Source organism: Agelaius tricolor, unplaced genomic scaffold (genome assembly GCF_023055355.1).
Source record: "Agelaius tricolor isolate 1412-34295 unplaced genomic scaffold, bAgeTri1.0.p SCAF_1, whole genome shotgun sequence".
Taxonomy (NCBI): domain Eukaryota; kingdom Metazoa; phylum Chordata; class Aves; order Passeriformes; family Icteridae; genus Agelaius; species Agelaius tricolor.
The window spans coordinates 41,950,719-41,964,796 of NW_027269261.1; the positions used below are offsets into that span (position 1 = coordinate 41,950,719).

A 14,078-nucleotide genomic window follows, 5' to 3' on the forward strand; every position below is an offset into this window, starting at 1 on the left:
AAAGAAATTACCGTGTAAGTCATATTAAATAACACAAATCTGTGCACTAATCTGTTAGCAAAATGTGTAAATATTTATGGAAAATAACTGTAACTGTTGACATTTATTAAAGCAACATTTACTGTATACTCACCTTTCCATTAGCTGCCTTCCTTGTTAATGCACATGATCTGGCAATCTGAATGCTGAGATCACTGTAATCTTTATCAAGAACAAAGTACTATAAAATAATACCTGCATTTCACAACAAAAAAACTATCTCTATGACACACACAAAAAAATCACTCATACTAATTCGGCATGACCCTAACCCATTCTCTTCAGAGTATACTTCTATTTTACCCTCAAATTATAATGGAGTAGAATAACTTGTATTTTACACTTGTATTTAACACTTATGAACTGCAAAATTGAATAAAAATTCATGGCTAGCCACTACAGAGATCTAGCACCAACATTTCTTCTGAGAAAAATCACCAGGGCCAGGAAAACATACAAAACCTATTAGGGAAAAAAACATTTTTAAAAAACATTTGGTTTCTATTGTATTTTGCTATTCCACAACCTAATTCTTACATTATTTATGTCAGATAACAAAAGCAATCTCATTATCATGTAATCATATATCTTTTAAACATACCTCTGTAAGATAAAAGAGCTTCCAATTCTAAGTTTGCCAAATTAATTATTAACAAGCCAGTAGAGGTTCCAATCCAAAAATAGCTAGTATTCTGGGAAGAATATCTATTAAAACAAGGAGAAAAATATCTCTGAGTAGGATAAAGAAGATTTTCTTGCTACCATATAACAAACAAAAATTGAGTTTTTTAATTCTCATTGCCCAGTCCCAGTGCAACAATAATAAAGCACACACAGAAAAAATACATTACATCTAAAGCTTTTTTTTTCCAAATCTGTAGCTCAAAGTTTCAAGCAAAATTGGTGAAGTTTTGAAAACTGGGGAGCAATTTTCACAATCCTTGAGCAGAACACAATCCTTCCATGTAAGTGCTGCATGGCACATCCAAAACTGCACAGGAAATACTTTTCTTCAAAACGTTATTGTGGTTTGTAAGAGTTGGGAGATGCTGTAAAAGCATTGTATACACAAAAATGAAATTCAAACCAAGAGACAAATCCACTCGTAATTTACTTTTAACACTCTTATATGAACACCCAAAACACAGGGAAATTCAATGTATGTTTTTACATAATTAAAGTACAAAAGAAAAAGCAGCACAAACTGAAGGGGAAAAAACCCCAGGCAAGTCTGGAATGTCTGTCTCAGCCTGTGATTAGCGGCAGTACTATTGCAGCTGGGTAATGAAATCCAGCTTCTGCAAGCACCAGAGAGTAAACCAATGGGTTTGTTAATTTCAGTTACCAGCCTCACAGAAGAAACATATTATCAAGCATAAGATAATTGTAACAAAATAACAGTTGTCATTCTCAAAAAAAACTAAAAATTTTTTGATGCCGCAGTAAATAAAAATTGGCATCAACATTTTAACAAATTTTCCAAATAGGAGTCAGTAGACTTATTAGTTTGATTTAAAATCAGACCACAACAGTTGAAGTAAGGATATGGAAAAATATGAAGCTGTAACATTATTCCAAAAAAAAAAAAATTAAAGAAAAAAAACCCCAAATGTATACAGTCAAATCTGTTAAGAAGCAGACTGGAATAGACAGTTTCACTTCTGGTTTGTGATACTTTTATATGATATGAATAATTTTATTTGTGGTTTGCATTACTTTCATTGCAGCAGTAACAGACTGATTTAATTTGTAAATTCTTTGAATTATGTAAAAAGTGTCACTATCAAGTTATTATGAACACCATAAAGTGATATATCCAGGAAGCTTAACTCACTCCAACTCTAAAATAATAAAATCCATTGTGATGAGATTGCTCAATGTCAAAAAGCTTAGGAAAGTGTGAGATGCCTAATTTTGGACATCAGTGTTCCAAAAATGTTTCATTGTTGCTTTTCATTGCAGGCAGGAAAAGCAGTATATCAGGGATTGCTCAATTGTTCAGACAAATCTGAAGCATCTTCTAAAACAAACACACTCTTTTTAAAAAATAAATAGAAAAGAATTTTTATAAACACAAACCTCTCAACCCAAAATATAATGGAACTTAATTAATAGTAAGAATTTAATGGCCATGGTTGTTTACAAGCAGAAAAAAACCTTCATCTGCGATGTGATAGCTGAAAGAACAAATAGACCTTAGATGTACACTGTGTAGCAGTGATGTTATCTCAATTCAGAAAATTATTTCAAATAATCTATTACTGTGGATCCATTTCAGGCAACCATGTCCCAAAAGGGGATTGAAAAATAAATGAGATCGAGTTTCAGAAATTTCCAAAGGTAAATGTTACAAATGTTACACAAAACATGCCTTCTACAAGGTACAAACTATTTTATCCGGAAGTGCAGAGGCAACTTGTTCATGAGTTGTAATTTGCTGTCCAAGGAAGGAACAGGATAGTGGCTGGCACTGGACTATCAGAGTGAAAAACATACTAAAGTCCTGTATATGAAAAGATAGCAATTCAGACTAGAAGCAAAATTGAACAAATCAGTTCCTGGAACAAATTCACAAGGGACATGGTGGATTCTTTATTGCCAGAAAACTTGTCATCTTTAAAGATATGCTGCTGTTCAAATCAAACTTACAGTTGTGATGAAGGCAAAGCTTTGATGCTTTGAGAGTGATATTATACAAGCAGTAAAACAGACTGTAATAATTCATCATCTGACCTTCAAGTGCTGTCACTGCATTAAAATATGGTTGAGATGTGCATCTTAAAAATCACCACTTCCTTCCTCTCAATGGTGGTACTTCTAAATATGCAGGTATCATGAAAATAACAGTGAATAATTACTTAAATTAACATAAAGACAATCAAAATTGTCCAGTACTGCTGGATACTTTTCTTCTTTGTTTATCAAAAGTTATATATCTAACCAGAGTTTAATCAGTTTGACCTGAATAATCCACCACAGAGCAAAGGTTAGGACAAGAGTTTTCTAAAACATGGTGTGGCTGAGAAATTTATACAGGTGACAATCATAAAATGCAACACAAACAGGTTGTTATTTGAGACAGATCTTGTGGGAATGTCCTGAACAGATCTCCAAGTGTCTGATAATATGGTTAAACTTCTCTTCAGGAAAGAAATGCAATGTAAGAATTAATTCTACCTGGCTAACCAATTCCATGGGAATGAGAAAAAGCATCATGTTCTGAAACATCTGTCCCTCTGACAGAAGTTTGACTGGAGCAGGTTATGTAGTTCAAAAATTATTTAAACTTGGAAGACAAACTGACACAGTCACACAGTAGCTGCATGAGATATTTCTTTAGAAAAGCAAACTCAAAATAAATTTGACTTATTAATTACTTTTTAACTCATCCTCCCTGATCAGCTGGTATCAATAGATGTTACAATGGATATTCTCAATGACATTTTTATATAATTTTTATATAATATTCACATTTTTCATAATAAAACCCAATTCTAACTTTGTATCAGCTTGTGTACGTTATCTTCCTAAGAGTAGGCTGCTAAAACTTGCAGATCACTAAAAATATTATTTGATTTTCCTGCTGCATTTTTCAAAATGTACAAATTGGCAGTGAAAATAATCCAAGAACCAATAGGAACTCCAAGAAATAAATTTGACTCAAATACTAGGTGATATTTTAAAGGACTTACATGCTTTCTTCATTATGGAAACATACAAAAAAGTCACAATGCTCAATTAAGAGGATAGGCAATGATGTTTCCACTGATCCTTCTGGTCTCATGTTGTCTGTTTTGCAAAGCTTGGAATTATTTTGCCCTTCACCTAAGAAAGTCAACAATACCAGCTATCAGAATACTATTAAATAAGGGAAACAGACAGAATTGAAGAGAGAATTTGTAGCAGTCATGAAAAACTAAGACCACACCCAAGAAACTTCTATTTCAAAAGATGGATATTTCCTAAGAGACGGTTTTCCTTGTTATTACGTGAGGTTTTTTCACATACCTAGAGACAAAAATCCAAAGATCCTACTTAAGGACTGAAAAGGATTTTGCAGGTTTTAGGCATTTTCATCTCAAAAAGTGACACTGAAAGCCATATTCCAACAATTCTTAAATATGCTGGGTACCTTTCCACTTAGCCTGAAAATTGTCTTGAGACTAAAGTTACAACATAATCCAAAGGCAAGATGAAAATCCACCTCAGCTCCCTGTTCCCAAGGAGTCTCCAATCCATTCTGCATCCGTAATTCACTCAGGAACTACTAGCACCAAATTCAGCATTAGGTACAGATATTACATCACTCTCTTTCAAACATGAAAGTCAGATCCATAGATTTTAAATAATAACAAGAAATGGAGCAGTCTTTCTCCTTAGGTTAGGACTTCAGGGTTATGGAAGCTGGACCCCTAGGCAGGTAAGAATACAACAGTCATTGATCCAGAAAAAGAGCAAGCAAGGTAAACCAGATTTCCCTTTCCCTAGGAAAGCCACAGCAGTGCTGAGGGGACAGGGATCTGCACCTCACCAGGGAGAGGGTGACCTCCCATTGTACCAAGGCTGTCATCTACTCATGGCCATCCAAGGCACAACAAGGCAACAATCAAACCAGTCTGATACCAGGGAATCACCCTGTTGGGGTTACCAGGGCAGCCTATAAAGACTTATATGTACTCCATGTAACACCACTAGAAATATCACAGCCAGAGAAATATCACATTATGAAGGCAGTGTTATAGATTTAAAAAAAAAAAAAAGGAAAAAAAATAGAACCAAAGCAACTTCAAAGGTAACTGAGAAATAGTACTGCATTTTGACAAGGGATTAATTTTTAGGTACTGGTTCTGTTCTCACTGAGGCCTTGGACAATGAATTCAATCAAAACAAATACTTAATACTGCACATGATGTAATGTTTCATGAACAAATGCACTGGCCAAGAATTTATTAAATGCATACATGCAAAATTCCTTCCAGATACACCAATACCCAACTACATATCAGCTTCAGTAAGAATTCCATGTCACAGTCTAAGACTCATAAGTCTACCACTTACAATAAATTATCATGGTAAAAAAAGCACACACTCAGCAGCCAGTAACAGCTAGACTATACCATAAAGAGCATTCTAGGAGCATTGTGCTACCTATCTCTTGGCCAGATTTCCACACTTTATTACAGAATTTCTCTTGCTCTTTCTTTAAGTCGATATGTGCTACACAACGGTAATTATGATCACTGATTAAACTGAAGATCCAAAGCTGCAAGAAAAAGAAAAAGCAATTGCAATAAAGATAAAGCTTACATGAATACAAACTAAAGATCCACTATTTAAAACCATAGATGTAATTAGTGAACTTTTGTATATGGCATCTCACCTTGGACAAGAACTCCAATTATATGTATCCCTAAGACTGTTAAAGATAATCAAAGCAGCAATGATCAGTTTGAGCTGTACATCTAATTCCCACATGTTTATGTGTTTTGAAAAAAAGCTCCTTATAGAATATTTCTCACAATTAAAAATCACAGGTAACATGGATGCAATTGCTCATTGGGTCATGTGGATCATTAATTTCCTTTACACATTTCTCGGTTTAGACACCGCTACAGGTAAAGCTTTAATTTTCTTCAGAATTACTGAAAAGTAACACTGAAGAAAAACATCTGGAAATTTTCATGTAAATATATTCTTACCATTAAAGAAGTGGTGAAATGGGTATTCACATTTACCACATTTTTATTAGAATTCTCACATGCTGAAATCAAAGCCTCTTCCATTTAATTGTCATGCATTTCTTTTTTTTGGCCAAAATAGGAGAACCCTATTTTTCACTTTTTTTCTTTTAAAACAGATATATTTATAGCCTCTCAGAGTGCTCTTCTTATATAATCACTGATTGTGCTCTTACAAGTTTTCCTGGTTTTCAGGAAAAAGTTTCTGTGTTGTAATAGAGGTCTTATTTACCTTTTATGGTTTACACTAAAAGCACTGAATTATGCTTACTAAAATAAGTCTTTTAACAATTCAAAAAACTTAGGCAGCTTGTGAACCTTTTTTATAGACAGAAGCATCAATAATAGTTGATTCTTGACATAGAGACTGAGTTTAATGAACAATTCTTACCTGTCCCTCAGCACATCCAGTGATAATCTGTTTGTTTTCTTCATCAATTAGCAGACTTAGCAAAGGAAATGCTGCTCAAAAAAGAAAGAAAAGCATTTATAGAGTAAACACAAATCAGATATTTAATTAAAATACATCATTCAAAATTGAATCTTCTTATTTATAAAGACAGGGAGAAAAAGCACTTACTGCAGTTCTCATGGTTGCACAGAGCTTTGTGTGCCTCAGCCTTTGTGCTGCTGAGGGCTTGGTGTTGGCAGGTCTCTGGACTGCCCATCATCTAAGCTGCTATTGCAGTGGTTTCCTGCACCCTGTCACCCAAGCTGCTGTGGCATGGTTTGCAGAATTATGAAAGTACACTAAAACTATCCATTGGGAAGTAGACATTAAAGGAAAAACTATTTACTGTTGGCTTTAAAGGATAGTATGTTTACTGTTACCTTGTCTACAGGAATTATTTTCACTAAATCAACCCAAAACTTCTATAATAATCATAGGTTATTATTTAGAGATAGGAGGTTTTTACTATGCAAAAATACATTTAAAAATAGAAAAATTACCTGTTATTATTCCTGACTGATATATTAACTGGCTGGTAGAATAGTCCCACACCTTTAGATTAAAAAAATTAAAAAGATATAAAGATAGGTATCTACTCAGATATCTACTGAAAACGCAACTTTTAACAGCCATCATATGGTGAAAACAGAAAAATGGAGGCATTCGAAGTGATGTTCTTAGGAAAGAATTTTTTTTTTCAGCACCTGTTTCCATTTATGAAGGGTTTTCTCCAACTGATAATCATCCCTGATGAGAAAGGGCAAACTCACATGATATGGATACACAAAGTATCAATTTTTCTTAGGTTGATCTCTCAGTGATTTTAGTCAATTTACGAAAAGGCATACATGAAAAAGAAAAGAGGAGAGAGGTGCATTGCATACAGTAAGCCAGTCCAATAATCCCAAAAAGGAAAATTCAAATTTATATCATCAGAATCAAAGGGAAATGTTTTCCTTCAGCTCAGCATACCTGAAACATTTCAGTTACAGCCAAGCTAATAAAAATATTTTATTTCTATTTGCCAGATGATAATAATCACTGAAGTTAATACTTCAATGTGTTAAGTTTTGAATATACAAAACCTGCATTGCTCTTTTAAAAAAGAGTAATTAATTTTTGTTATAATTTCCCAAGCAATTTGAAGAATAATGTCCTTATCTCCATAAAGTCAAATATATTTTTTACTTAATCTTCAGCGCATATTTAAAGGGGAATAAAGAAGAATACTTCACATATTCACTAAGTTATTCTTTTTAAATTTCATTTCTACAATTTCCTTGCCTTAAAGGTTCTGTCTTCTGACACTGATATGAGCATACTCTTCTCCCATGTGCAAAATTCAGCAGCAGTCACCGGAGCCAGGTGTCCATCCAATTCAGCTAGTACAGCCTCATTCTGTGATTAATCAAGTTAAAAATAAAAACAGAATGGACTTCAACATAAAACTGGCAATTAAGTGTTTTGATAATTAATAACTCTTGCAAAGCATTGTCAGATTTGTTTTCAAAATATAATTCAGTAAGATTTCTATTATTGAAACTGAATCCCTGTATACCATCCTGCTGGCAAAGCCACTGCACATTACTTTTGCTTCTTCAGACTGACTGATACAGGAACAGTTTTTCAGATGACCTAAGAATATTTTCTACTTTTAAGTTATTGAGATACTGTTTCATTTCAACTCTTTAAACATAGCCTTCTATCTGATATATGATGCATTATCAAGTGCCAGTTCCTACTTATTTTATGACACAAAATGAATGTTTTTGCTTAATTTTACTAACATTTCTGTATCGTGATTTTATTTGAAAGTGAATAAGTAAAAGAAATACCAGTACCATACAAAGAACACTATCTCACCTTTGCACTTAACATGTAGATCTGATTTCCAGCACATACTGCCACTTGTTGATCATCTGGACTAAATCTTATATGAAGCACCATTCCCAAAAGAGTTCCTATAACAATTCCTCGAGGTGTAAACCCTGCAGCAATTGTATTGTTAATGAGACTCAATGAAATATAAAAATTTGGTGCAGTGATTCTAGGAAAATTTGCATAGCAGTTACCATCCACAGAGCTGTCCCAGTTTCTGTCAGGAATATGTACAGAGAAACACACTGTTTACATACACCAGGGTACTGGGGAAGAAAGCAGAGAAGTATGGACCACCAGAATTCCTCCATCTGCCCTGTTCCCTAGACATGATCTGTCACTCCTTATGATATTAATCATTCCCATCAAATCATGCTTTCTTGCTTCTATTGAAGATTGCAAAGGAAAGGATTTTTGGAGTAGGGTGATGTGCCCATGGAACCCACTAGTGCCACATTCATTTTAGAGGTAAGAAATCCTAACTGAAGCCCAGCAAACCACGGTTTTGAAAAATACTTCTTCTGGGAGAGTATGCCAGTCACTCAGCCAAAAAGTAAAGAGGATTTTCCTTCTCTGCTTTTAATTTTTCTGTGGGAAAAGGCTGAAAGAGAAAGTACACCACTAAATATCATTAGAGTCAGATAAGACTAGATCTGAGAACAGGTCATATTTCTATCCTGTCTTCATGATTTCATTATGGTCATCTCACTGGTTCAAGCAGATTGGTTTCTGCTGATCCCTACTTTATAATGCTGCCTTTAATGATGTGAGGATAGTTTGGATATGTCATGAAATTTTAGGATTTCATAGTGAACAAATCCTCTAGAATACAAGCACAACTACAGGTGTCCTTTCAGGCATTCATATTAGATGCTGTGGAGTCTTTTTACAATTGATTAACAGGTCAAGGTCACACAAAGAATTCCTTAACTACTTTGACACAGTTTATAAGAAACGAGAAAACATGCCAAGAATGTGCAGAGGACAGTCTGTGGAGACAAAGTCTCTACAGCATCTGCTAAAGAGCCTGTAGATGGAAACAATTTAAAAATCAAGCAGCAGACAATCTGGATGCTGAATGTCTTTGTATCAAAACTACACACACTCTTTATCTCTCTGATACTTTCTATTCCTATCTTCCAGTTTTATTTCCTCCAAATTCATAGTCCCATTTTATTCCCAGTTCCTGAAGTACCCTTTGATTGTCTATATTACTCTTACATGGATTAAAATTGACCTTTATTTATAAAAAGCACTGATATTGTTAACATGAGCTCAACATTAGTTTTCATATTATATAGATTTGCAAATTCAAAATGGAGCAGAGTACAAGAGAACTCCCTTACATTAAGCCATTGGTAAATCTCTAATTACAGGCAACAAGCCAGAAACTTTTAATAGTGTGGAACATCGCCATGCAACTTTAAAAACTTTAAATATTGTCACCAAAAGGGGACAGATTGCCACTAGAAATCCAGTGAATCATGACTCTGCAGATCTTTCTTTTTTTTTTTTTTTCCTTTTTCTTTCATTATTCTCCTACTTTGCAATGAATTTAAGCTTGCAAAGAGGTTATCCCTGCTCCCTAGAATCTAATGCCATTGGTTGAGGTTCCAAACCAAGACGGTGGTCAGGACACTAAAATTCCTATTTTCTGTGTGCTATGTCACCACAATGCTCTTCCACTCATGCACTCTTCTCCCAGATCAGACACTTGCATTGGTCTCTGTCACGCACACACAAAAAAACAATGTTCCAGAGACAGAAGGAGAGGCAAAGCAGGATACAAAACACCAGTTCCACAAGTATTCCAGAAAAGGAAGTACTTTGGCATTTTATGTTTAATTATGCAGTACTGCTATGATTATTTTTCTTCTGTCCATTGTATTCCACAGTGGCAGAGCGTCACTGCCTCTGCAGTGTTTCTCTGCTCGCCCCGAGGAGAACAGCACAGCACCTCGGCCAGCTCCGGACCCAGCTCAGCATCGCCGCGGGGCCGCCGCCGCCCGGGGCCGGTGGCTGTGACAATGACAGGACGGGCTGTGCTGCCGGCCTGGTTCAACTCGGCATTGCCGAAGAAGAGCAGGAGAGAAGCACAGCACTAATATGGCTGTTCCTGCTGCTGAATCTGAGTGACTGAGGCGTGCTTCTCAGAAATAAAACTATCTTGTTAGAGAAGGAGCAGTGGGAGAAAAGGAAGTGTTGGGGTGGCCTTCCAAGGTTATTGCTGCTCAGAAACTGGCAGGACACTGAGTGATTGGTGGTGAATGGCTGCCTTTGCATCACTTCTTTGTTTATATAGATGACACACATATATTATATAAACAATACTCTACCTTCTTCCACTTTCTGTGTACATTCATCAAGATTCCACACTATCACACGTTCATGAGAGGCAGAGCAGACAAGGAGTGGATTGATGTTATTTCCAAATGACAATGCAGAAATTGAGTAATGATGCCCTGACAAATATAATGGCTGACAAATGTAGATAAAGAAAAGTTAAATTAATAACTTCAAACAAAGATTATGAATCATATAAAAATACAAATGGAACAATAATTAATTATTATTTGCAGCTTCAAAATCACCTAAACTACAATGTAGCTGTACTGGTTTGGCTAGGATGGAGTTAACTTATTTCCATAGCAGCTTGCATGGCACAATGCTTTGGATTTTGTGACAGAAACAGTGATGATAACAGGGTAATGTTTTGGCTGTTGCCAAATGCTGTTTGCACAGCACTGAGGCCTTCTCTTTTTCCCCACATTTTCTCAGTTTCCACATCCCAATAATAAACTGAAGATGCATAAGAGGTCGGGAGGGGACACAGCTGGAACAAATATTTCAGTTTGCTGAACTGGCAAGGGGATAGTCTCTACCATATTATGTTATGCTCAGCAATAGAACTGGGTTATTGCATGCAAGAAGGTGTTGAGGGCCTGGGACATTGACTCTAAGGTGGCTGTTGCTCAAAGCCTGTGCTGGGCTTAGTCTGGTTGTAGGGGGTACCTTGGTATAGCTTTTTTCTCTCTTTTCCCTTCACTCATTAAACTACCTTTGAATCTACATGTGACTTCTCACTTCTTCCCATCCTATGCTCTCTCCTACTCTGCTGGGAAGGAGTCAGCAGGAGCCTGGGTACTGGTTTAGCTGCCAGCCAGGGCCAACCCACCACAACAGCGTATTTTATTCTTATCACAATAAAAAAAGTTCATAAAAATGCTAGTAGCCTTCCAGCATTGAAGTGAAACCTGACACTTCTACATTACCCTCAAGTATTTTATTTATAAATTAGTTTAAAGTAGCAGCCTACCAAGGGCTCTATTCTAGCTTTACCTGAGCAGTGGCTGTGTTCCAGACGCACAACCCATTGCGACTCACGGGGAAAGCGCAGTGATGGTGACTGCACGCCAGCTGAAAGAGCGGCTCCGGCAGTTTGCCTTTAAACAAGTGCTTTTCGCAGACAACGTCAGGATCGCGGCTTCCTCCAGAGGCGCAGCCGGCCCCGGCGCCCTCCATCCTGCGGCTGCGAACGGCCCCGCGGCGGAGCCGGATCACCGGGGCCGCCTTCCCCCGCCGGCTGCGTCCTGACCCCGGGGGCCCACGGCTCACAGCCCCGCTCGGGGCTCCCTCCCGCTGGGAGGCGGAGAGCCCCGGCCCCTGTCCCTGTCCCTGTCCCTGTCCCGGCCCCGGCCCCGGCCCCGGCCCCGGCCCCGGCCCCGGCCCCGGCCCCGGCCCCGGCGCGCCCGGCCCGGCCCGGCCCGTAACCAGGGCAGCGCCGCCGCTGACGGGAGGCCGGGCGGGACAGCCCTCGGTCGCCCGCAGAGCGCGGCGGACCCGCGGCGGCAGCCGCTGTCCCCTCACCGGGGCAACCGGCCCCGGGGCTGCTTCCTGGCTCTCCAGAGCGATGTCCAGGGCTGCACAGAAAGCAGCATGGCCAGAAGGTCCAGGAGTGTCCCACCCGTGTCCCACTCGTGGGACGCCAGCTGTAGCACTGCGCCCAGCGCTGGGGATCCCAGCACAACACAGACATTGGAGCGGGACCTTAAGGAAGAGGTGAACATCTCTCCTGTAAAGACAAGAAGAGATATTTGGGTTCTTCACAGAATCACAGGGTCAGAATGGGTCAGATTGGAAGAGACCATGGTGCATCATCTGGGTCAATTTCCCTGCTCAAGCAGAGCCATTCTAAAGCACATGGCACAGGAATGCATCCAGACAATTGTTGAATATCTCCACATTCATATCTTGAGAGAGATTCCACCTCTCTGGGCAATCTGTTCCAGCAGAGGTCACTTGCACGGTTCTTCCTCATAGTCAGGTGGAACTTTCAGCCTGGAAAAGAGAAGGCTCTAGGGGAACCTTACAGTACCCTGTGAATATATAAAGTGACCATATAAGAAAGACAGAGACAAACATTTTACCAAGATCTGTAGTGTCAGGATAAGGGGCAAAAACATTAAACTAAGAGGAGGTTGATTTGGATTGGACAGAGGGGGCATATTTTTTACAATGCAGGTGGTGAGGCACCAAGAAAAACAAACCTTCTATTTTCCCCAAGTTTGTGGATGATGCCAATTTGGAGGGAGCAGTCAGAAACAAGCTGACAAGAATTTCGTGGAGTCCAACAAGAGTAAGTGGAATCCCATGTCTGGAACAGAGTAACTCCATGCAAGATGAAATGCTGAAGGATGAAGGGGCTCTCCAGAAAAGGATCCAGACATCCTGCTGGACAAGCTGAATATGAGCCCCCACAGTGCCCTTGCAGCAGAGGCAGCCAACTGCATCCTGGGCTGTGTTAGTAATAGAGAGTAGCCAGCAAGTTGTGGGAGTGATCCTTCCCCTCTATTTGGCCATGCCTGCAGTGCTGTGTACAGTTTTGGGGGTTTTGTTACAAGAAAGATCCTGACATACTGGAGCAGTCCTAGTATAGAGCAAGAAAAATGGTCAGGGAGCTGGAGAAAATGCTGTACACAGAGAGGCTGAGAGAGCTGGGTCTCTTCAGCCTGGAGAAGAGACAGCTCAGACTTTATTGTTGTATACAACTACAAAATTGGAGGATACAGGAAAGACAGACTTTTCTCAGAGGCACTTATTGATAAACTGGATCCTGGGAAAACCCAATTAGGGTCATATCAAATCAGTATTTAATTTTTTAAAATATCATGACAGTGGTTGAATATCAGAACAAGTTTCTGAAGAGAGGTTGTGGATCTCCATATCTGGTGTTGTCCAGGAGTCAAATGGACATGACCCTGAGCAACCCAATTTAATTAGAACTATTTTGAACAGGAAGGTGGACAAGAGGAGTCCAGAAGTCCCTTTCAACCTGAGTTAAGATTTTATGACCAAGTTTTTCATCTGCATCAACTTAAACCATTTCAACTTATGAACCATTTCAACTTAAACCATATCAACCTCAGCTTCTTTTCAAACAGATACTTTCTATAGGGATGTCTTAATTGTGTCTGTCTGTAATTAACACTACAAGCATTTTTGCCCTATATAAGCATCTGATATATATTATCACTGACAACATAGTCCCCCTGTGCTTGTTAGTTTTGCCTGGAGAAAGTACCAGTCCAAATTCTCTTTAGTGTGTGCATGTGAATTTGGATAAGGCCACTGTATTGAGAACCAGCTACACAGAGGCAACTCAGTGCACTGCACATGACACTGTTTTTCTGAACTGTAACTCGTGGCTGGGAATATTAGAGAAAATTTTATTGTTATTATGCTGGTGACAATTTTCACAAGCAATACAGTCATGAATGTGTTATGACAGTTTAGTCATTGGTAAAGAAAAATAAATGCTGACACAGCAAAAAGGGTGCTGTTCTGACACGCAAACAACCCCTGGGAATCTTAAAGAACTTGTTCTGAAACATGTTGTGTCTCTACAACTGCTTCTAGGCAGTTAAGTACTCTTTTTTACAATTTTCACTTGACTTTATTTTCACCTTTCAATG

General features: G+C 38.3%; 1 protein-coding gene across 2 annotated transcripts in view; it reads right to left on the reverse strand.

Moving 5' to 3' along the window:
- WDR27 (WD repeat domain 27) overlaps window positions 1-11,819 on the reverse strand; it is a 91,271-nt gene extending 79,452 nt beyond the window's left edge. Inside the window, exons 1-10 of one of the 2 annotated variants that reach the window (XM_071431200.1) lie at window positions 11,446-11,819; window positions 10,443-10,584; window positions 8,092-8,216; window positions 7,513-7,626; window positions 6,729-6,780; window positions 6,169-6,239; window positions 5,188-5,302; window positions 3,732-3,864; window positions 641-744; window positions 134-201 (exon numbers count right to left, since the gene is read on the reverse strand). In XM_071431200.1, the coding sequence (XP_071287301.1) occupies window positions 134-201; window positions 641-744; window positions 3,732-3,864; window positions 5,188-5,302; window positions 6,169-6,239; window positions 6,729-6,780; window positions 7,513-7,626; window positions 8,092-8,216; window positions 10,443-10,584; window positions 11,446-11,628 (1,107 nt within the window). In that variant the 5' untranslated portion in view covers window positions 11,629-11,819. The remainder of the gene's footprint in view (window positions 1-133; window positions 202-640; window positions 745-3,731; window positions 3,865-5,187; window positions 5,303-6,168; window positions 6,240-6,728; window positions 6,781-7,512; window positions 7,627-8,091; window positions 8,217-10,442; window positions 10,585-11,445) is intronic. The other variant, XM_071431191.1, reaches the window with a different exon arrangement.
- Between the last annotated feature and the right edge of the window lie 2,259 nt (window positions 11,820-14,078).